The 25217-nt window shown below is 42.1% G+C and overlaps 1 protein-coding gene across 10 annotated transcripts in view; it reads left to right on the top strand.

The window, feature by feature from the left end:
• PTK2 (protein tyrosine kinase 2) overlaps positions 1-25217 on the top strand; it is a 352211-nt gene that overhangs the window by 231341 nt on the left and 95653 nt on the right. For all 10 annotated transcript variants that reach the window (XM_019553184.1, XM_019553237.1, XM_019553254.1 and 7 more), the window contains 3 exons: positions 647-764; positions 9438-9468; positions 17287-17339. In XM_019553184.1, coding sequence (XP_019408729.1) covers positions 647-764; positions 9438-9468; positions 17287-17339 — 202 coding nt within the window. The remainder of the gene's footprint in view (positions 1-646; positions 765-9437; positions 9469-17286; positions 17340-25217) is intronic.

Here is a 25217-nt window from a genome sequence, read left to right as displayed (position 1 = left end):
GCAGGATGCAGTTTTAGGTCATGCCCAGGACCAGGAGCCTTCTGACCATCCCCTACAGCTCCTCCCTTACCTCCAGGTGATACCAGCAGCCCTGCAGCCAGGCAATGTTGTAGCCTGGCCTCCAGCAGCAAAATACCCTGTTTATTTGGGCAACCCTGCATCCAAAATGGCTGCCCTAATCAGGCACCTGCCGGCTGCTGTCTTCAAGCCCTTAAAGTGGCAAGCACAAACAGTGCGCTGCCACATAGGGGGACGGGCAGTAATCTCAATTATAATTAATTTTTTCAACTGTTTGACAGCCCTAGTAAAATCCTGTTATCTGCTGTACCTCCTGTCCTTGTTCTTTAAGTTTGCAACAAGGGAAACTGTCAGACTAACACCACCAAATCTCTGCAGAAATATTTATTATAGTAATACTTTCATCTCCCCCGTGCATGTGGATGGCACCTCCTGTATTGTGGGTGCTACCAGAGCGCACGTATAATCACTAACTAACCTGATTAATTTAATGTGCTCATCACCACGTCTTTCTGTTTACTGTTTTCAAGTACATACGAAGCTGTGATGCAATGATTCAGCTGTTCTGCTCAGTGTTTGTGACCACAATAATGCCTCTGTGTTGGTGTCTTGTTTTTTTTTCTTCTAGCCTCTGACAGTGACAGCACCATCCTTAACCATTGCAGAGAATATGGCTGACTTGATAGATGGATATTGCCGCCTGGTGAACGGGGCCACACAGTCATTTATTATCAGGACCCAAAAAGGTAAGGTGGCATTTCATTCTGAAGAACACTTGTGAAAGTCAGATTTCTCTATGTGTTATTTCAAAACAAAAGTGAAGGCATCAGATGCAACAAAGTCTGACTTGAAGGGGGCTGCTGTCTTTGTAGCAGGAAATATGGGAGAATTTAGTTGTTAGAAAAATTGGTAATTGAGGTCTTTCTATACAAGATTAATGATGGGTAGTGTAGGTAGGGTACCTGTAGTCAAAGCTTTACACTGATTTAAAGATAACTCTACAAATGGTAGAAACAAAATGGTGATTAAAGATGCTTCTAAAAAGGAACTGTTACTTCAGATTCTGAGTCCTGAATTAAATAGCATTAGGCCAGTTTGAATGTATTTGGGTGGGATTCTGATTCATGGTGCATAAAAAAATAATTACGTCCTTCCTCCCACGCATCCCAGACTTCTTATTTTCATTTGCTAGACTTGATCTGTGGCTCACAAAATATTATTGAAGCAAAACAAGTATTTGTTAATGTTTTGCTAGAAAATGAAAGTCAGTCATCTTGCAAGAAAACAGGGAGCTGAAAACAGCAACATCTGTTTGGAGTATATACCACTAGCTCAGCATGTGCCTTAGTGAGTTTTAGTCACTGTCTAGAAATCGAAAAATGTTTTTAAGAGTGAATTTGTTATTAAAAAAATAGGCAAAGTCTCTTAAAGATTATATTACGGAGGCTTGTACTCTAGCTGTCCGGATCTTGAATACATTTACCTGGCAGGATTTCCAGTTTTGGTAAGTGGCATCCTCTACTGACACAGAAAGATGCTGAAAACGATTGCACTTGCTGGTGTCATCATTACTCAGCCTGCCATTTGAACCCACTTCTCTGGCAGTTCAGGGATCCTGTCTGCTACTTCAGCTTTTGGTCAAAAGGATTCTGTCTGTATGAAAATGAAATCAGTGCAAATCTTTTCCATGGGTTTCATTATAAGAAATGGCTCTAGAAGTTGCAGATTGAGTCTCCTTTCACTTACATTTCTCTACCTTTTGCATCCACTTTGCTCTCTACTGTTGTTCAGATGACGCCATGGGGTTGACACAGACACAGTGTGGGTCCTTCAGCAGTCCATGTAGTGGCATCCTGCTGATGCACAGTTCTGACACCTGCCCAAACTCTCCCCTTTTGTCCCCTGAAGAAAGGACATTTGGTCATTCTGTCTTGAGGGATGTGACTATTTGGTTCCTGTTTGGGCAGTTCAACATTACTTATACATTGTGCAGATGGATAACATTATTCTTAAACCTGAATGTCTGCTCTGAGTTAAATGTTTGCAAGCAGCCTTTGCCTCAAGACAAGCAGCTGCTTCCTTGAGAATCCCTCCCGCTTCCCACCACAGAAAAGGGCCCAGCCTCCACCCATGCCTGGAGGGTCACATCTCTTCCGGTACTGATAGCAGTGGCTCACTTGAGCATTCCCTGACAGATTTCCTTTTCTCCTTAATCCTCTTGTCAAGCAGCATTCACAGTTCCTTCCTTCCCTGAACATCACAATTTCAGATCTCTTAACGTTTCCCACACTGAGTTCCAGAAGTTTCCCTTTCAGATCACGCAGTAACCAGTCCAGGTTATCATTCAACAAGTTATACTCAACATGGCCAATACTAAGCTCTTGATCCTTTCTGTACTTGAGCCTTTTCCTCTCCCCTGGTTCCATTGTCACAAACACCATAGCCATGCAGTGTCGCTCAGGCCCGTGGTCTGGGCATCACCCTTTGCTCCGGCCATCTCTTTAGACATCCACGTCCACGCTGTTTCCAAGTCCTGCCATTTCCACCAAAGACTTCAGCTTTTTCAGCTTGCCAAGACTGTATTAAGCGCAAGTTCCTTGTCATGCCTTTAATGTCAGTCACCATTGAGCTCTGCCCCATCCCTCTGATCTACAGGTTCTCAGCTCTGGCTTTGACTCTGCCGCAGACTCCCTATGCTTTCTCCAGTGCTATCATCAAAGCAAAGGAAAAATATCACAGCCGGAATCCATAAAATAGCTGCTTTATCCTCTAAGTCCCACCTCAAATCTCATCTCCTTCAAAGTACCTACAGTAATTTTGCAATTTTTAAACAACTGGCCAGGGAAGGTGGTGTGATTTATTGCCCCGGATTGGCTTAAAATTGTATGCATCCAGTTATTTCTTTTGACCCCATGTCCTGCCCAGCTTCTTCTCTCTTCCAGCCTGACCCAACTGTTTGTCATCCACCTGTTAGATCTTGTTTTCTAGACGGTAAACTTTATAGGATTAGATTCTAGAAGTGTGTACAGTAACTGGCACATAATTGGTAGAACATAATTACCCAAACTAGAATTAGGCCAGGAAATGCGAGCTAAGAGCACTCTTGCAAGTCATCTCATAAATTAGTAGACTCTTGCAAAAGACAGAGTTCCGGGGCACTTCAGTGACCCCCAAGTGGGCAAAGCCTTAGTTCTGCCTTCTCAACAAAGGCAGCATGTGTAGCAATACAGCAGTTTTTAATCGTTAACCTGAGGCACTGGTCTTACAGCCCACTAAGCAGCGTCCAGCACCTTGACTGTTTCTTGCATGTCTGTCTTCTTCTGTGGTGGTCCCATTGTCTTAAGCTTGAATCCAAATGAAATAACTTACTGGCCCAGAATAATCTCATTTAGGTTATGTTCCAGCAAAAATGCTCCTTTTGATCTTATCCTCACTGAGTTTAAAGCATCAAAATGTTTAAAGCCAGTCTTAGTTGGAATTTGGTCGTGCAAGGGCAGCTCACACCACGCCATTCCTTAGTTGTTCCTACAGCACAAAAAGAGAGATATTACAGACCATTTTTCTTCCTGAAATGGCTGTTGTTTTTAACGACATATTTTGCTACAAAGATTTACTTTTGAAAGATGTGCAATGATTATAAAATGTATTGATCTGTGTTATACTTCTGGGTACCCTTTAGCTAAATAAATGTTCAGTGATTCAGGTAAAAGAATATTCTTCTTACAGTGCTTCACTTAAGGCAGGAACGTTTTTCCTTGGTACACACACAAAGACTCTCTCAAATGAAATGTATCTTTGACAACTTGGTTCAGAAAAGCATGACTTCACTGATGCAAACTGACTTAAGCCATTTGCTGGTCATTTAAAAGCAACAGTTTTCTTCTTTCATGTTTTTTTCTTTTAATCTCATAGCAATATTCAGCTAATCAAATATTAATTAAAGCTTTCTTTAGGGAAAGCATTCCTCAGCTCAGAACCAGAAATCCAAAGGCCCCCCTCCTGAAACAAGCTTTGATTATACGTTATACCAGAAGTAAATTTTTGCAGCTCTTGCGCCAAATGAATAGATTTTTTTTCTTTCCCTCACTCTCTCTTTTGAACTTTTTTTCCCTAGTAGCTCATTATGGCGAGGCTCCTTCCAAATTATCACTCTGGGTTACTAAAGGAAGCCTGGTCTTTGGGGTATTATCAGTCTCACTATCTGCAAATTATCCAGCTGCTGTAAATTTGTGAGAGCACAGTCAGTAAGGTTTAAAGCCTGAATGTTAATTTGTGTTCTTCCATTCAGTTGTTGTATCCTTTCGCAGATAGTTTCATAGAATCATATATTCTATCCTTTTCGGGGGGGGCCTTTGGATTTCTGGATCTGAGCTAAGGAATGCTTTCCCTAAACTATCCTTTCGCAAAACAGTTGTAAAATGAGGCTTACCTATTAGTCATAGTATCTGTATTCCCATAATTATGAAATAAGAATATAAATAAAGTGACTTGAAAACTGCAGCTAAATTGTAGCCTATTTTTTAAGTTAAATAATTGTAGTCAGATGGTTTTTTAATTATTAAATCAATTTGAGCAAATTTTTAGCAGTTTGTTGATCCGTGAAAATTGCCAGACTCTCTTTGAAATGCTCTATAGGAATATTTGAGCAGGTGAAATATGTGTGTCTAGTAGGATGGCCATCATAGAGGGCAGTCCAGTTGTCCTCTGTCCTAGACTGATATGAAACCCGACGCCTTTAGGCACTGGGTTTCGTATCAACAGAGGACAGAGTAGCAGAAAACCAGAATGTCCTCTATGATGGCCACCCTAATGTCTGGTTATGCTGTACTGCCAAATTGATCTTTAAACTCAAATGTTCTTTCCCTTTGAATCCATACTTGCAGGGATAAGAGTCAAATCAAAATGAATCTAAAATAGTTTAAATCAAAATTAAATAGGTTGCAAGGTTATCCCTGTATTTGTTTATGATTCTTTTCATATGAAAGGTTTAATTGTCAGCCGCTTATTGAATTATTTTAATTCTCCTGTCAGAACAGTAAAATAGCATCCAACTTACTGTGCAGTAGCACACAGTAACAGCATCCAACTTACTGTGTGTAAAAGGAGCGGTGTTATTAATGATACTGCAGAATGTGCAAGTTTGGGAGTGTATACATTCACATTTCTCCTTTTCCTCTTTATTTTCAACTCTCAACATCCCCTCTTTGTGGTGATTCTCCAGCAATGAAGGGGTGGGCAGTGTTTGCACAGCCAGTCAGGGCTAATTCATGCATAAATCAGAGAGTTGCTTAAGAGTGGTACTGTGTGCTCCTTCCTTTTCCCCAGGGCTGAGCATGCATTCTCCACTGCTCTCCCAGCCCTGCCAACACAGAGGGTAAGGGAACAAGTTCTGTTCAATGCATGTAGTGCATTGCTCTGCTACTAACGACAGATGAGGGTTTGTTTTATTGCCATCGCTCTTTAGAGTTCACAAATGGGAGCATTGTTCTAAAAAAAAGGTTGGGGGGGGCATCTCTGACAGATTTTTATCAAAGCAAAGCTCCCATCCTCCAGACTTTGAGTGGGGTGAAAATTGTGCCTGGGAGTGTTTTTTTGGGGATAGAGGGCAGTAGAGGGAAAAACATGGGGAGAGATGGGTTTTTATCTGCACTGAAAACTTTAAATACTTAGTTTCAGATGTCTAGAAAATGTTTAATATGGCCAAGAGTCTTTTGCCTTTCCCTGTCCCTCACCAGCAGTGCCTTTCATCCTTCTACAAGATGCTCAGTTCCTTCATATCCTGCCAATATGCTTTCCCTCCCCTGTACCCTGCCTTCTCCTGCAGATCCCAACACCCTCATTCCAAAACCAGGCAGAGCCGCTTCCAGTCCTTTTGCCTCAGTCCGTTCATTGCCTATTAGCCCTGTCTCTCTTTTCTATAAAAGTTTCTGCATGATGCTAGGCAAATGGCTGAAACTGGGCTCTTTTCTGCTGATGTCCTCATTTGGTGTGTGCCCGGATTGAAATTCTGAGTTGCATTTGCAGAACTGCTGAGTATTTACAGCTGCAGCCAAAGCCAAGGGGAGCTGTGGTTTAAACTTCTGAAGTGTTACATCATGGAGACATTGTAAAAATCAATCCATTCATGTCTGTGAAGCAGAGATGCTCTGGTGGCATACACCATTAAAAACGCCAGAAGGAAACTAATAATTTTGTCTCCAGTGTCAAGTTTGAAAAGTGCACAGTGAAAAGGGCATGAGACACTCATTGAACAAAGTGACGAAATTCTGAAGGGCTGCTCATTCATTGAGCCCAGCAAGCTTAAATCTATCAGTTTCTAATTTCCCTGTGACTTTTCAGTCTGAATAGTTTTCTTCTGATATCAATTCTATCTGTGATTTCATTTAAAAAAAAAAAAAAGCAAGATGAAAAACCAATTTCTCCATGGCATCATATTGATCCTCCCTTCCCCCCCATATGGTTTACCAGCATCTAGTGCCAGATCAACCGCAGCAGTAATTGATAGCAGTAAGTAGAGTAGAGCCAGGGGATTTCACATGTATGTGCTGCAGTCGAGAATTGCTGTGGTTTGGGGATGTGGGGTCTTATTCTGGAAGGGATTGTGCTGTAGTAGGCACAGTCTCTTCTAGGCACGATCCTACGCATTCCCCTTTTGCCTGATTCCCCTTAAACCCAATTTTGTTTCAGTCATCTTGGGACCCCCTGCTGACCCCTTATCCCCAACTCCATTCTGCAGGTTCTGACCTCGTTCCCAAGTCGTCATGCCAGCGAGTCTGCGTGTCGACTCTCCAGAATCTCCGCCCTGGTTCCTTCCCCTCTCTTGCTCCCCATCTGTTTGCCCAATTATTTATTACCAGTCCTTCTGCTTAACCTCTCTAGATCCTTTCCAAATTTTCTTGCCCGTCCAGTTCAGTCCTTCTCTCTCATCTGTCTCCCAGTCTCACCTCCCATCCATCCCATATGATCTCCTTCATCCAGCTTCTTGTGCCAGTCTTTTTCCTAGCTGTTCCTAGACTCCTGTTTATACTCTGCACTTCCTGTTTCAAGTGGTTGCCAGTCCCCAGTCCATGTCTCTTTTTCTTCCCCCCACACACACACTCAACTCCCCAGCTCCTAGAGCTTCTGTTACAGCTCTGTGGGCTCTGGCTCCTGTCCTGCCTGCATCTGCATTAAACTCCTTTCTCCTTTACTGCCAAGGTAGCCTGGCAGATCCACGTCTTGGGTAATCGTGTGATGCTGGGGCACTGCCAGCTGCATCAGTGCAAATTACAGTGTGTCAGTAAGCTGTCACGGTGGTTGCAACTTTTTTTGCACCTCTCCACAGGGGCCTGATTGCTCTCCCTACCTCCTAGTTCTGCTACTGAAGATGCCAGTGGGAATCTTTATTTTTTTTTTTTCCCTGTGTACTTTTTTCTCAGTTCCAGTGCCCAGCACACACTAACCCAGAGCTGCTAGGACCAGCTATTACAGGGAAAGTTGGGCTTTGCTGCTGTGGGCCTGGCCTGGAAGGAACATGCTCAGCCGCGCTCTGGGGAGGGTGCATGCACAGTCAGTCACATGTCAAAGCTGCGAGACAGCGGAGCATGCTCTGTTGTTCTGTGGGAATGGTGCATGCATGGTCTATCACACAGCAGCTGTAATGGGATGGCGCATGCTTGGTGCTCTCTTGGGATGGAGCATGTGCAGCCTGTTGCACAAAAGAGCTGAGAAGGAACAAAGCATGTTTACTGGCTCTGAGGACGGTGCAAGCATAATTTGGCTAGTGCGGAAAGCTTCTAGAGGCTTCAGCATGCACTTTTCAGAGGGTTTAGCTGCTAAATTCCAGCATCTTCTACCGTGCATGTGCAAACTATGATTTGTCAGAGGTCTGTAACCTGGGGAGATTTTCATGGAGACAGCAAAAGGCGCATCCTGCCCGCAAAGGCCAGTGCCAGCCAGATTTCAAGTCCCTGGTCCAAAGATTGGGGAACCTGAGCTTTCCAAAGAAAACATCACCAGAAGAGTTTCTGAACACTGAAAGGAAACATTTTTCCTAGGTCTTGCTCTAACAGATGTCTGAATTGTTTTAGCTACAGTTTTCCCCAAAAAAAGAGTTCTAGATAAGATGAGACCCATCATGGGAAATTCCCATTCACGCCGTTAACCTCTGGCAAAGTTACAAGGTGAAATGAAAATAGGCTTTTAAGGCTGGAGATGTTTCACAGCCTTACAAATAAGTGCTGCTAGCTGCATCTGTGATTTAAAAGTCTGCTGGATTCATCAGAACAGCCCTCCCTGCTGGTGTGCCCAGAGCCAAACATGAGATGAACATGTCTGTGCGGGAATGGGAGGCGAATGATGCATCCTGCAGTTTTAGAAGGCAACCTGTGTACAGGTCATTCACCTGCTTTCCTGAAAAATGTTCAAGAAGTCAGTCAAGGAACAGATAGTTTAAGCTTGCTTCAGCCTAGGAAAAACAGTCCTCAGCTCACCAAATATTTTGTTAACAATATGTAGCCATGGATTTTTCCATTTCCTCTCTGCTTCCAGAGTCTAAAATGTTTTCATTTCCCCATGGGGTCCTTTACTTGGTGTGCTGCTAACTTCTTATAGCCCTATTTCAGTGGTGTCTTAGTTATCTCCTTCATTATCTACTTTAATATGGAGTATCAGGGAGAGTTTTGGCGTGTTGTTAAAATATCCTGTAGTTTCCCTCCTGATCTCTTGTGAAAACCCGTAGCGAAATTTTTCTTAAGTCCAACAGAACAAGTGTGGAGATTCCAGGACCAAATGTTTTGCTGATGGTAATAGCCAGAAAAGTTAGCATTCTTTGCGGGTTGATCAGTTTGGGGAAAGAAGATAGTAGGGGCGCAAATGGGTTGGAGATGGACATGGAGCTTACAGTGGGAAACTAGCTTCAAGTTCAGCTACCAAGTAGATGCTGTCATTTTGAACAATCCAGATATTAAATCAGTACAGAATATCATGTTAGTTTACGGTTACACTTCATGTAGTCTGTTTTGTCTACTGATTTGGATGGTCCAGAATGTTTATAATATCTTTACCTGCATATGTTTATTTAATGTCTCTACAAAGTGTTCACTGATGGTATTAATAGTAAGTAATTATATATTACTGTCCTTCTTTGCCATAATTTGTGAACATTACATTATGTTATAAATAATGAAAAAGAAGCTTACGGTCTGGAGCAAAAACAGTCTACCAAATGGATGAGATTTGACCAGAAGTTCTACACGGCATATTAGCAAGATCACAGGAATGATGTTGTATGTTATGCTAATGGATAAGAATACACTATGAACTTTTGATTCAGTATGTGATATGATGAAACAGTAAATTGAGCCTATGTATGTTGTATGTCAAGGGTGTCATTAGTATCATGTAAAGAAAATTCTAACTTTCTTTTTCTCTTTATGCAGAAGGTGAAAGAGCTTTACCATCAATACCAAAGTAAGTTTTGCCTCTCTACATTATTTTATGAAAGGTTAGTAACTCCTAAATTCTCTAACTTTTTTAAAGATTTATTTGAATGACACCTTCATTTTTTTCATAGCATGGCTGCATTTTTATTGTTGTTTTACAAAATATAACAGTGATGTATAGTCCAATGAGCCCATGCAATCTAAATGACTGACAGGTGCTGTTAAATATACAAGTGATATTCAAGGTAAGATCTGAGAAGCTATATGTCCTGGGTAGGATTTGATCAGAGAAAAAGGAGAATTCTTTGTGTAATGCACTGGGTTGTGACATACAAAATCAGGAATCACAAGTACAGGCATGGCTTTGTATGTGTGTGTAGCCCTGCTGAAGTCAAGCATTTCAGTATCATGCTGATTTGTGGTCTAAATGTGGACACCACTTTTATTTCATAGGAATTCTGCCTAATTCAGAATAAAATTATGCTTGAAAAATTTAAAGTAGCTTTTCCAGGTAGTAAAGATGCTACAGGGAAGGTGTGTTTCCACTCCCCTAATCATTTTAATCTCATGGTAGTCTTTTGCTGGGTGCAGACTGGCTCTCCCACCACCTAGCGGCCAACCACTGTAGTAGTGCCTGCAGAGGAAAGCCAGCATGGGAGAGCTGGTCGTGTGATCGTTTTTTATTACGGAGTAAGATCAGAGGTCAATTACTCTGTAGTAATAGTGTATATGTCTGTCTGTACCTCTGTTCCACATCTGTGAAATGCAGGAAAAAATGCTTCCTTTCCCTCAGCCGTGGACTGCCCTTTCTATTTATATTGTAAATGCTTTGGAGCTGTTATTACCACTTCCATTGCATAGACATGGTACCTAGCACAGTAGACACAGTCTTGACTGGGTCTTTTAGGAACTATTCTAACAGAACAAATAATTTAATAAATAGAAAAATGTGGAATCACTTGTTGCCTGCTTCAGATTTTAAAAATATCCATTGGCATAGTTAATACTTTTCTAAGCATGACTTTGGATCTGTAGCAAATACCATTCTGTGTCAGTTATCTTGGTCAATATGATGACAATAGCATACTGTAGCAAAGGCGCACAGTGTGGCCTGGTGCTACCTGTCCTTAGAAGTTCCTAACTAGGTGTTACTGGAACGTGCATATCTAGCGCTCATCCCGTTTGATCCAAGCAGGCTTATTTTTGTCCTGAGAGAAGAGTATTTCATAACACACCAACAGTAGTGCGGAGAAAATACTAATCCGGCAACTTCTAGATTAACATATCATACCATAAAGTAGGTCAGGGGTCAGCACCCATTTAGTGGCAGGCTGTTGATTGCCCCTCCACAGTGCCCAAGCTTCCTACTGCAGCCTCCACTGCACACTGCCAGCTCCCATCCCCAGCAGCAGTAGGAAGAGCCAGGTTTGGCTGTGATATAAGCAGCACCTGCTGTGGGGCAGGGAGAGAGGCGGAGGGTGGGGTGAGAGAGCAGGGAGGGCTGTGAAGTTGTGGGAATGCAGAGATCAGTGATACAGCAGAGGGCAGAGAAGGAGGATGCACCAGGCTGATTCCACATGCTGCCATGGGCCAGCTCTGGCCCATAGGCTGTAGACTGCTGGCCCCTGGACTAGGTCATTCTCTCCCAAGTAAGCACACGGGACCAGAAGCATTTTTTGCCATTCACCAACCACATTCAGGGTGCACAGTAAGTAATATCTATGTTGTTTCACTAGCAGTATGCCAAAATAAGTGTGAAAGCAGCACACCAAAACCAAATGTTTCAGTATTGTGCTAATTCAGGAAAGATGCAGAGAGGGGCAAACAACTTCAGGATAAGATCCCTAGGTGACCTGTTCTACTGCTTAACTTACCTTCTACTGGAAAGCTTGTTTTTTTTTCTTTTTCCTGAAGCCTGACCTAAATCTCTTATTTCTGCAACTTAAATGAATTATTTCCTGCTCAACTATAACAGTTGGTCACTGCCCCTTTATGATAACATTTATAAATTTGGGAGACTGTTATCCTCTTTCCCATACGGTATTTTTTCCTTTCTAAAAACAAAAATAATCATCTTTAAACCTGTCCTCATAGGTCATGTTCTAAACTTATTCTGGCTGCTCTTCTGTGGACTTCCTAAGTGAGATGCCAAAAATGGGGCATAGTGCTGTCTCTGAGGTACTCTGAGTGCAAGAATTCCCTTCTCTGCATTAACTATGACAGTACTGCCAATACATTCCAGAACAGTTCTTGCCTTTTTAGCACCAGCATCAGGTTTTTTTATTTATGCATCTGATTTTCCCTGCTTAAATATGGCTTCTTGTCATTACTGAATTTCATTTTATTCTACTCTGACCATTTTTTCAACTAAAATTATTTGGAATTCTGATCCTGTCCTCCAGAGTGCTTGCAGACACTCCTAGCTTTGTGTCATATGTCATCTTTATAAGTGAATTGTTTATTCCATCATCTGAGTTATGTACAAATGAATAGAACTGGACCCAAAATAGACTCCTACAAAATCCCACATGATATAGCCTCACCACTTGACAATCAATTATTGATAAATGCTGTATTTACATGAACCCAAGATGGGTTTTTTCCCCCATAATGGGTGGAGGGGAGCCTTGTCTTTGATTTGAGAATGGGCCAAGGACAAGCAGTGATTCACCTCTGGCATCAGCTCCGGCCCCAAGGCCAAAGCCAGAGCTGAGTTGTTGCCCGCCTTAGCTTGGGGTGCTTGTGCAGTGGCGGGGAGGGAACTCACACATCAAGAGAGTGCAGGGGAGATCATGCGGTGCGGGTGGGGGGTGCACAGAAGAGACCTTGCCATAAGGGGGGCATGTGGCTCAGGGGGAGTGTAGGGAAGACAGCACCCCTTGCTGCTTGCCCCCTCCCCTCTCATTCCCTCACTGCTTACCTTCAGCTCCAGCCCTGACCTGTCTGGGCCCAAAACTCCGCTCTGCTGAGGGTTAGTATCATTAGTGTCTCCGTGGATGAGCAGTACAGACTTCTGCCTGCCTTGGCTTAGCAAGAGCCAGGGCTGCCATCACCGACTGCCCTGGAGCTGGAACCAGACCTACCGCAGAACGTAAGCAGTGGGGTAGGGGTGGGCACCGGGGAAGGACAGCTGGCAGGGGAGCAAGGTACAGGGGTTTGGCCCCTTGCTTCTTGACCCACTGCCTTTCCCCACCATAGTTGGGGCAGCAGGGGAGGGAGAGGGATGAATGTCAGACAACCATCCAGTAATTTTCTGTGTATAGCATCAAAGTCCTCTTGGATTTGGGTAAATACAGTACTCTTTAAGTACAGGTTTTTTTTACCATTTCTTCATCCATTTAATAGTTATTTCATGTCAATTATATTTCCTGAGTTGTGAGGATGTCGCACTTCACTTTTTCGAAACCTCTACTGAAGTCAAGATGTGTCACACATCACTTCCACTGTTTCTTCCCATTCAGCAGAGCAGTTAAAAGATGAGAAGATTTGTTTTGTTTGATGTGATTTGTTTTTGACAAATCCATGTTGGCTGGGTTTTTTTGTTTTGCTTTTTTAAATTACGATATTATAGTGTAGGTGCTTACAAATTGGTTGTTTAATAATTAATTCCGTTATCAAGCTTTTGAAATTAGGTTAACTGGTTTGTAGTGTCTGGGTCCTCCTTTTTATTTTTTTTTTATTTTTATTTTTATTTTTTTTACTTTTTATAAAGATGGGTACTCCCTTCTCTTTCTCTGAGTTTTCCCTTTAAGTTCTAGAAGATAATTGCTAATGATTCAAAGATTGTTTCAGCTAGGTCTTTAAGTTGACTAGAATAAATTTCATCAAGCTCTCCTAACTAAATATTGTTTAACATGTATTCTCTCCTATTCTGACCTCTGCTTCTAGCGCTTTTCTGCTTATTATTAATTAATTTAAGGATATGGTCATAATTTTGAGGCCAAAAAAACATGAAATTTTAGCCTATGTGATGGCTAAAATTCATTACATAATGAAAAGGCTGCCCACTTTTTCATTATGTAATGGACTTATATATTCCTGCATTTGGCTCATTTCTAATATATTTATATGCATTTCTTGCCTTTTTGTGCCCCTTGTTAGTTGTAACCAGAGATCCTGGTTTTCTCTGTTAAAAAATCACAAGCCCCTGCCCCAGGCAGGAAAGAGGACCGAGGTCAAATGACCCCAGCCTCACCTCAGTCCTCTTTCCTGCTTGGGGCTGGAGTCGGACACGATGATCCTTTGTGGTCCCTTCTGACTCTACAGTCTATGAACCTATTAACCTTTTCTTCAGGGATTTTGTTTTTGTTTTACTTTTAATGAATTGAAAATCGAGAGGAATCTTATAAGAAACAGAAACCGGAATGTATCACAGAGACAAAATCAGAATGAAAAAGAGCATGAAGTAAGTTACAACCAGGGATCCGGGTTTTCCATTTCCTACGGAAAAATGGAAAAAACTGCAGATTTTCCCTTTTACCTGAGAAAAACACAGATTTTTCATTTTAACAGAGTTAACAAAGTTGTCCCTAGCACATTTGAACAACTTGTCTGCTTGTGTCCTACTGTTGCAGACAGTGGTGGGGAGGGGTTTCTCCCCAGCTGTCACCCATGACCACTAGTTCCTGACCTTTGGATTCTTTTGTTTCACTCTTCTGAAATGGCCAGCTCCGTCAGGTCCTCTTGAGTTAGATGGTCTATAATATAGGCCTCTACAAGGACATATTAGCACTGTTCTTTTCCCATTTATCTCCAAACAGATTTTAACCTGTTTGTCTCTCACGTCCTTATCACTTTTGGAACAACACATCACGCATTCTTGCTATGCAGTGCAACACATCCTTTCTAAGCAAGCTGCATTCTTCAATACTGATATGCCAGTCCTACAGTTTATATCATCAAGTCTCCTTGATGCCAGTTAAGTCATATAGTTTCTTTTGTGTGCTAAGATTTCTAATTCTTCCTGTTTATTCTCCCAGTACGCCTTAACATTAATGTCTAGACATTTAAGGTATTTGATAAGTTGTCCCTGTTTTCCTTCTTTCTCATGACCCTCTTGCAATTTCCCATATTCTCCCTCTCTAATTTAAAACCCTCCTTACTTGCTGGGTAAATTTATATCCTAGGTTAAAAGGGGGTTCTTCCCAATTGTTCATCAATGAACTTCACCTCTGCCTACAAGTCTCCTTCACATGATACCATTCCACGGTCAAGGAAGCCAAACCACCCCTTATATTGCTATGCACTCATTACCAGGAGGAGGCTTTCCCATCCTGACCCTTCACCCTTAATTTGAAGCATCAGCCAAGGCATGATCCTGGGCCTCTGACTCTTTCACCTTCCCAGACCCTTGTCGTCGCTCCTGATCTGCTGAGAGTTAATATCATTAGTGTCTATGTGGATGAACAGTACAGAATAGTGATCAGAAGGCTAGATGAGCCTCAGCAACCCATCCGTAATGTATATCTGGGTTCCAGGCTTGCAGCATCTCTCTCAAGATATGCCAGATTTGGAGGCATTCAGTTGCTGACCTGTTGCCTCAAAAGGAAATCTTCAGTAACAACTGTGCTACATCTCTGTGTCTTGGGCCATGAGCTTCCCAGTCCTTGGGACATGACTTCTATTTCCCAGCACTGGGGTGAAAGAAAGATCCATTAGTAGGCAAGGAACATGGCAGATTGAGTTGTAGCCTCTGAATCAGAAGTTCCTAAATCTCAGAAGGGTGGAAGCTGCAGTGAAAGAGGTGAAGGGGGTAGAAGTGGACATGCTCTCTTCACCTTCCCACCTTAGCATCCACACTCTGGGCAAGATATTGGGCTAGATGGACCCAGTAAACAGCATTTCTTACAGTTCTCCCATTTCTCTTGGTTTCAAGTCGACATAATGACTCTTGACACTGGCAGATAAAGGGGGCCTGGGTGGGAGATGGAACACTGTTTGCTAGCCCAGGTGTCAAGCAGCCAGTTTCCTCTCTTCAAGGCAGCTGATACTTATTTCTTCTAAGCTGCTGCTGCAGTCCCTCTCTAGCTAGGTAGCTTCCTTGTGATGCAGAAAAGCAGGGGTGGCCACCCTACAGCACAAATGCCATCAGTGGCAACGGCAACCTCTGAGTGTGGCATATGACATGTAGAGGATGGGCAGCATAGCAACAGGAAGGGCAGGGAGCAGAAACCAGAGCATCAGGTAAGGCAGCAACAGAGTAGAAGATCAGACAGGAATTGGAGTGGCACTTAGGTGGGGTGCAGGGCTAATTTGCAGCATGCCTGTCCAAAAGATTGGCCCTAGTTACAAGAAAGCAACAAGATGACAAGGAGGGGCAGGAATGGAAGGATGAGGGTAAAATCAACAAGACTGGGTGCATCTACATGAGCAAAGTGATAAAATAAACTCAGGTGGTCACCTGCTCCCAGGTACACGTGTGCCTGGGACTACAGCACTTTGAGCCAGGGTGAGGCGCCCTGGGCTGGCAGGGGGCCCAGGAATCAGCCCTGGACTGCGAGTGGTGGCATTGGGCAGTAGAGGGATTGGCTGGGGCACAAGGGGGCTAGGTGTCAGGCAGCCTCCACACTTTAGCACCCTTGTGCCCTAGCCAGCCTCTGTCACAGTCTACACATACATTTCAGCACGCATAATTATTCCACCGTAGGGTAGTATTGTCCACAACGGCAGAATTAATTAATTTACTGCGCCTTAATACCGGTGCATATGTAGACAGTGACACTTTACTGCCGAGCTACTTAGTCAACTTGATGGTAAAGAGCGCGTATAGATGTACCCACTATGTAGTTACTATTCAGTGTAATTAGTCTGTTATCTACTCGGGCAAAATAATGCTTTTCGCCCTAAACGGATAGCGTGTATAAATAAAACATTAATTTCAAAAGGCACTTGTTTTATTTGAACAGTTTTTCAGCTGCTAAGATTGTTGTGGTGATCAAAACTTGTAGGAGGAACTTCCTTTTCTTCTGTTGGTAACAGATAACTACAAAGCACTTTGTGCTACAGGTACTGTACATGCTGGTAGTCTGATTTGCAGATGGGTTTGGGTCAGTGGTGCAAAAGTTCTAGACAGCAACATCATGCATCTGGAAAGGCTTACTTTTGGCAGATCGTATTTCATACTGTTTAAATGAGAAGTCCACAATTTTTTTGTTTTCTCTTCATTTTAAAGCGAAGATGTAATTATTTACTGAAACAGCTTATTTAAATGTGTCTGTCCGTCAGATAAATGCAGCTTTAATTGGCCACATTTTTTAACTGACTTAATAAATCAAATGGAAGTTACTCAGATGTACATAGTTAAATCACATTTTAGACAGAAACCAAATTCACTCAGCCACAAAGAAATATATAACAAATTGCAGAATAAACCAGCATATAACTCTGTTTTAAGTACACTGCTTACAGTAATTGCTTTGTCTTTCTGATACAAATTGTGTAGCAGAAAAGGGCACTTATGGCACAAGTTGCCAAATAAGTTATTTGATTAAGTCTTAAACTAGTGTTTTAAGTTCCCAATCTTTAATGCAAGTGGATTTACTATTTAGATTGGATAAGTAAACTGATGATTCAAAGTTTATTAATAGAACCTGTCTGCTAATTGTAAAATTAAACTTTTTTCTGACCTTTGCTTGTGTCATAATGAACTTCTTAAAGCAAACACTCTTGTTCCCCCAGGTAGACTTAAAATGGTAGATTCCTCTTTTAGTTTTCTCCCCCTGAAAATGTGTCACTGTAGAAAATGGATTGGTCCTGCTAATTACAGTAGGTGCCCATTAGAATGAGTTCAGTCCGTGCGCGTGTGGAGAATGTACAGCATTCATCGTTTCAAATCTCTGTTTTACAGGCTGGCCAACAATGAGAAGCAAGGAGTGCGGTCACACACTGTCTCTGTGTCAGGTATGTGCCATGAGAAGTATACATTTGCTTCTAAGGATAGTAAGTAGCCGGGCAGTTTCTTCCACTTAGACTGTAGCACACTCCTTACTCTGCTGCTTACTGATTTTCCAAAGAACGTAGCTGCGTTTCCTTCATAATGGTATTTCAGAAGAACGACAGAAAAAGTTTTTTGGCTGTCCTTCTGCATATCGTTGCTGATGAGACTGACCAGGCTGTAGCAGTACCCTTGTCTTAAAGCATAACGTATGAAGTCAGAAAGCTTGAAATTAAGGCTAATTAAGTGTTTCTGCTAAACTTTGCAGTAGCTTACAAAGATGCTAGACTATATTGGTTCTTAATTAACTATATGATTTACAGATTACCACAAAAGTTAAAGTACACAACAGCTGTAGTAAAAGGGAAAACAGTATACAAACTTGTCATCTTTTTTCCTTCCTTTCTTTTCCTTGACTTGGTTTGGTTCGTCTTGCTGTTTAGCACAAAGAACTACTATTTATATTTTAGCTTTTGAAAAGTCAATGAAGTTAGTGTAAACTTTTCTAAGGAGGGCATGTGAGGTAATGCATATGAATGTGTTTTAATTATTTCACAGTAATACAGAAAAAGCTTCTCATTTCCTCCGGTATGTCCCATTCTCACTGTTTGGATGGAGTTGCACTTGTACTTAGTTTGTATTGGACAGTGGGCATTTTTCTCAGAACAGAATGTAATCGAAGCCTGGGAATACCTTGTTTTGATGTGCAGAGATTTATGTGCGTGTTTCCTAGCAGTATTTATGTACCTGTCTGTAAAGAAGCCTTTCAGCAGAAATGCACTTGAATATTCTGGCACCAGACTGCAGATTTGTATCGTTTGTGTAGACATAGAGATTAGACACCAATTTTCTGGTCCAAATAGATCTTTAAATAGAAACGGAGTTGAAGTCTTCACTGTAAGGAGGCTTACAACTTCACTGTAATGTATTTTAAATTTGACAGGGCACGGGCTCTCACCAAGACAAGCTGTGCAACTCAGAGCTCTCTTAATTGATACTCAATCATGATATGCAACAGGGGAAGAAAAGGCGCACTACCACTTGCCTATTGTGTCTCATTCCTTTTACCATTTTTTTTAGAAGGGTATATAACCTCCACGCCTGTTGAGCTTCCTCCTTCAGGATGAAATGTGTCCCTTCCTGCCTAAAGCTCAGTAGACACTTTGTGTAGTAATCATGGGAAAGGAGATTGAATTCATAGGCAGATCAAACTGCAGGGCTTGGGCAATGCCTCACTGGAATTGATACCACAGCCCATGGGCTTGAATAAGCAGCTGTTGTCCCTTCTGTACCACTGAGTAGAGCTTGGGGCACTAGATCCACGTAATCCACATTAGCAGAGATCCTTGGGTCCTTCACAACCTAGCTACACAACCCTCTTCAGCTCTGAAGGAATCGGAGGCGCCTGGTATGATTGTACCACCATCACCTCTCAGCACAGCCTCCTCACAGTAATAGTGTGATAGATCCTTGGCATTGCTGGATATTTCACTCAATTCTCACTGTTTGTTATAAAAATGTGAAAAAATACTTGTCTAATAGCTATTGAAATAACACACGCATGTAAAATGTAGTAAGCATACCTACTTTGGGACCTTTGTTGTTGTAAACTTTGTACTTCATAACACCCTCTGTCCTTCTCCATTACACTAATTCAGATACAGGCATCTCAGGGCAGGTTCAGTGTGAGTGTCTCAGGGCAGGTAACACTGTAGTGGTCATACAAGCTAGCAAATGTCCTCCATGGCAAAAGCCAAGCCAATTCTTTGTCTTTTATTTCATTTTATTTTATTTTATTTTATTTTGTTGGTGTTCAAAATCCTCCCCAAGTGAGGCATTGTTCCTGATGCACATTTTTAATTCTGAGTTTTTAAAGCACTGGAAACAAGGACACCATAAGGATATGATTCATGCTATCCCCCTCTTCATCGCGTGGGGTTTACTCTTTCCTCGAATAGAGACGTGAAAGATTATGAAATACTTTCTGACTTCTCTACCCAAAATAATTTGCCATTGTAATACATTTACTCCATCGAGCTTGGCACAAACATCCTTGCACTGAATTAGTCACACGCACAGATTGTTTGGCATGTAATTATGTGGTAGGTTAAGCATATTTTTTGTCAGGAGAAGCTTTCTTCTAGACTCACCCGTGGTCCCGAACATATCAGTTCCCTTCAGCTGAAGTAATGTTACATGTAGACGCATAGAAATGGCACTTGTGTTGACATACGTCTCTGATGCAGAGCCCAGAACAATGAAGGCAACAGATGTGTATAATGTTCAGTTAATACCAGAGTTAGACATCGGCAGCGGCTGGCAGCTGACAGCATCCAGTGCAAAACCAGCTGTGGATGATGCCATCCTGAGCTGCAGAATAAGGGCTTTTCTCTGATGACATTTAAATGACTTGCTGCCAAAGGTTTCAAATAAACAAGGCCTTTATAGCCTGCTGACAGCTGTAACCTCTTCCATGCCCTAATAGCTGGGAAGCGTAAATTCAGAATTCTTTTGCTTGTTTTCATTGACATTTGCTAGTCTTTGTTTAGTGTTTCCCAATGTTAAAACCATAGCAGCAAAACAGGAGCCAGAGATGTAACAAGATGAAGCCCTATTAGAATTTGCTAGGCAGCCACATTTGTAGTTTTAACACTCTTAAGTTGAGAAGGGCAGTTGCAAAATTATCTGTCTGACAAACTAAAGAGACATTAGTGATGGCTACAAGCCAAATACTGGCATGATCTGGGCTGGCTACATGCACAAGTTCATGCACTTATCTGAAGCCTGTGGGTATACAAAGTTGGCCTGTTTCTGCAAGGTTTCTGGCTTTTTACATGAAATAGCTGGCACTTCCTGTAGTTGTTCTGACTTAGTGAAAATAAGATCCATGGTATCTTGCCGTTCCAGCATGTACCGGGATGCAGATTGCATGAAGATAAAAAATGACCATGTGGAAAGTCACCTGTCATTTTTGTTTTATGCCTTAAACAAGGTTCACTCGGACATAAATGTGGGCCCAGGCTGGTTCCAAAATCCCACAGTTGAAAGCAACATGACCCAGTTGATATGTATTGAACAAGGAATCGAGAAAAATCAAATCCTGTTCCTGACGGTATCATTGCTCTGCACTGTGACCATAGACATGTTGCTTCCTTTCCTAGTTTTTGTATACCATGACTGTTTAGACTGCATACCCTGTACTACCAGCACTGTTTCATTGCCTAGCATAGCGTAGTGAATACAGATCCTTTCCCTTCACAACATGTTACGTTTACTGGAAGTAGCTATATTATACCTAACTTCCAGCTGTATCTCAGATTGGGTGTGCAGAACTGCTTTTTGGTTTTGGTCTCTATGGAGTCAAAGAGGTGATGAATTTTGTGTGATAATCCCTACTTTTATCCCCTTGTTTTTTACGTTAAAACAGGAGTGCAGGGCTCCCCCTGGCTTTGGAAATTTGGCAGTGGCTGAGAAGAAGCACCACTCCCCTGCTAAGAAATTTCCAGACTCCTGGGGAGCCCTGGGCCCTGCGTGCTGGATCAGGCGCCTGATCCCAGTGCTCAGGGCTGGGAAACCAATCCTGGTGCACGCGGGCAGGAATGAGTGGCACCAGAGAATGGGGACTAAATCCCAGCACACAGGACAGGGAGGGAGCCATGCCAGGACCCAGGGCCCAGTTCTTGCGCATAGGGCCGATTCAGCCTGCAGCCTGGCTCTGGGCCATTCATCCGGCCTAAGGGGCCAAAAGATTGAGCACCACTGCTTTAAAAAAATCATTTCCAGATAATATCTCCCATATAGACTCTGCTTGATGCACCGTTAGCACACTGCTGCTATATGTCTAGTATCAAGATAGGTAAATCTTGCTATTTGAAGAGAAGTAATACATGAGTTTGCTAAAATTGTGTCAAATATTGTAGGCTATTTTGCTTTAAGTCTTTTTTTTTAATTTTTATTCAAATGGTCTAGTCGGGTCTAGAGGAATTTTTCTCAGCCAGCAATTTGCTTTGGAACAGCACAAAGTAGACTTTTAAGTAGTGCATGCTACTTCCAAAAAAAATAATTTATCCAGTCAGTTATACTTTACACAAACTTCACCACAAAAATGAAATTAATAGAGCTTCATCTTGCCTGTTCCCTCTGTAGATATGTTCCCTCTGATATAGAGCCTCTTTATTTACCCTTTATAGGAGTATGTTTAGGGGAAATAGATTCCATGCATTATATCCTTTGGGCCAAGATCTGGTCAGCTTTCAGGTATTGTTCCTAGTAAAAGAATCCATGGCCAGAAGGTCTCCTAATCCAGGCTGTTTACAGACACGGTGTAGGGGGACTGTGAAGCATGGCCATGTTAATAAAAAATAGATCTGTTTTTGGAGTTCCCTTTAGTGTGGATTTGGATAGCTTAATCAGAGGCAAATCTGTTGGTAGTTATTATCCAGACTTCACTACTGATGTGCAGGTTTAAACAAAATGCTTTCTTTTTGTTTTAGTTTTATACATATAGATAAATAAACTCATATATATACATGTGTACATATATATGAAAAGGATGCTGGTACGTGAATAGTTACTGTAGTGGGGTAGTTTACAATTAACAATATTATCTATATCCAGAAAGAAAATATATATGTGATGGATGTATACCTTTGCCTACTTTTAAAGATGTGCAGTAAATGTATTCAGATCTACTGCAATATCCTTCAAGTAGAATCATAGAAAAGGAGGGCTGGAAGGGACCTTGGGAGGTCACATCTAGTCCAACCCCCTGCTCAAAGCAGGACCAGCCCCAACTACATCATCCCAGCCAGGGATTCGTCTACTGGTGTCTCAAAAACTTTCAAGCATGGAGATTCCACAGCGTCTCTGGATAGCCTGTTCCAGTGCTTTACTGCCCTCCTAGTGAGAGTTTTTCCTAATATCTAACCTAAACTTCCCTGACTGCATGTCGAGACCGTTGTTCCTTGTTCTGTCATCTGCCACCACTGAGAACAGCCCAGCTCCATCCTCTTTTTTAACCACCTGTCAGGTAAGTTGAAGGCTGTTATTAAATCCCCTCACAAGTCTTCTCTTCTCCAAATTAAATCAGCCCAGTTCCCTCAGCCTCTCTCACAAGTCAGGTGCCCCAGCCCTCTAACCATTTTCATTGACCTCCGCTGCACTGTCTCCAAATTGTCCACATCATTTCTGGAGTGGGGGGCCCAAAAGTGAACACAGTACTCCAGATGTGGCCTCACAAGTGTGGAACAGAGGGGAAGAATCACTGCCCTTGATCTGCTGACAATGCTCCTACGGATGCAGCCCAGTGTGCTGTAGCCTTCTTTGCAACAAGAGCACACTGCTGGCTCATATTCAGCTTATTCTCCCCGGTTACCCCCAGCGCCTTTTCTGCAGAGCTGCTGCCCAGCCAGTCAGCCCCCAGTCTGTCCCAGTGCATGGGATTGCTCCGTACTAAGTTCAGGATTTCGCATTTGTCCTTGTTGAACCTCATGAGATTTCTTTTGGTCCAGTCCTCCAATTTGTCGAGGTCACTCTGAATCCTAGCCCTACCCTCCAGGCATATCTACTACTCTTCCCAGCTTGGTGTCATCTGCAGACTTGCTGACAGTGCACTTGAACCCATCTTCCAGATGGTTGATGAAAATTTTTCAACCCTTATCCCCCCAGCCAGTTAGGCAAATGTGCCCACTACCAACTTGTCCCAACACTCAAGACTTACAGAATCCATAGCCGCTCTGCCCAAGCACTTGGAAGGCCTCCTCAAAAGAGGAATCTGCTGTCTTTGAGAAATAAATGTAGTCTATAAAAATTGAAGGCACTTAGCATTATCTTGCATTGATCTTTTGATTAACTTTTCAGTTTTTACTATAGAATTAGTTACATTTTTAGTAGCAGTATCTTAGTCACTCAAAACTTATGCTGCCTCACTACAGTATCACCCTCATGTGCCAATTATGAGGACGTATCCTCTGCAAAAGAAAATAATTACATCTTCACTGAAGCCATTTGAAAAAAAATATTCAAGAAGATTTATTCTTCATAAGGAGGTTGCTTATTTCATTTAATAATCTTAGCATTGCTGTGAAGCAAATAGGATTTAATTTGCCTGAAAGAGAAAAATTTGGTATTTTCAGTTGTGTGCCCTAGTAAAGCAGAGCATGGATTCAGTGTTGAAACACAGGTAACAGCAAAAGATACCACAAGCTGAGTTAATTTCAGTATCGGAACAGCTAAAATAAAATGCTGTTTTTCATAACTCACGCAGATTTGGCATGCAAGTGTATGCTTGTGGACAGCAAGCACTAATCACAAGCAATGGTAAGAGCACAGGATGAAGGACCAGTTAGATTTAATGGGAATTTCATTTCTGATGGCAAAGCACAGTGCATACTCTGTTTTGTGGCCCCCTGTTCAAAAATGAAAGTCTGCCCTGTACTCCAGTCTGAAAGAGTTTCTTGTGTAGGCCTTAGGCTCCCCAGTTCCATTTTAATAATTCGGTGAGAAAAAGGTGGTTTAAAAGCTTGACTTCCTGATGCATGCATTTTATCAGGTGGCTTCAAAATGAATGTGCTGTTCAGCCACAAAATTATTTCAGGGAAAAATTTTGAAGACTAAACAGTTTGATTCTATGCATTTGCACCTATATCTGGTAAAACAGTTTGTTTTTGTTATTGCCATTTAAGAATTACCTGGGGATATTATACTTAATCATTTAATGAAACAAAACATTTCTGTGACTTAAGAGCCATAATATTTGATTAATATAAATGATATCAACACCACTGCACTAAAGTTGAATAATCTTAGGATTATAAAAGCATTTATAGGACTGCAACCTTTCTGCATGATCAGGTGACTGGACAGGGCAAGGAGATGGGAAATCTGGAGTTACTTTGATTCTAGCCACATCTCTGGCCTTCAGGAACTCATTAATCTCTGTTCAAGTAGGTGATATTTACCTAGTGATCTCACCAAGCATCGAGATAATTAATGACTTAAAAAATACCAGTGTGTCAAAAATGGGCATGTTATCTTGCTGCTTTGCATTCTGGCCATGCTAAACTGCTTTAGCTTCCTTTCTCAGATACTAAGGCAAAAAGGAAACATAATCATGAACCACTCTGACTTCAGGCTTATCACGTGCCATTGATTTTTCACCCATTGATTCTCACAGCAATCCTGTAACTTCTGTAAGAGCTACAGCACATCCTTTAAAAATAGTCAGTCTTAACAGCTTTACTCCTGATCCTAAGATAAACCTAGAAAAGCACCAAAGTTCAACGTTCTAGGAAAACTCATCCTTCCATGTATTATAGAATATCCAGTAATAGCAGTACCCTAAGCAATGGGAGTTGAGTTAGAAATAGAGTATCGACTGCTGTCTGATGCACACATTTTCTTTGGCTTGATGATTTGTCATAACCTTATTTTTTTCAAGTTGGGGCTGATACAGTGATGAATCATGCTGTTTTTTTCCAGCAGGTCAAATTCTTGTTATAGGCACAAGTCATGCTCAACTCAAAAGAATTGCTTGCGTGTCAGAAATGGATAGATGAATTTGGGCATTGTGTTGGATTTCCTTCTGTGGACTTTTAGTGACTCTCTGTTTATATTGTTGTGCCAAATGCAAACCCATCTTTTATGCTTGTACCTGTACACGTGGATTTGTGTGTACACATGTACATAGAATCCCAACTACCCCTTGTGGCAGGCCAGTAGGGGGCGCTCCTGCGTTGAGCCGCCCACCTCCCTGCGCCCGACCACCTGCCAGGCTCCGATTGCCGATGTGGCGGGCCAGTAGGGGGCGCTCCTGCGTTGAGCCGCCCACCTCCCTGCGCCCGACC

The sequence above is a fragment of the Crocodylus porosus genome, unplaced genomic scaffold (assembly GCF_001723895.1).
Source record: "Crocodylus porosus isolate Cpor-Errol unplaced genomic scaffold, CroPor_comp1, whole genome shotgun sequence".
In the NCBI taxonomy this organism is placed as follows: Eukaryota; Metazoa; Chordata; order Crocodylia; family Crocodylidae; genus Crocodylus; species Crocodylus porosus.
The sequence above is the reverse complement of the archived record's forward strand: the minus strand, read 5'-3'. Positions and strand labels throughout refer to the sequence as shown.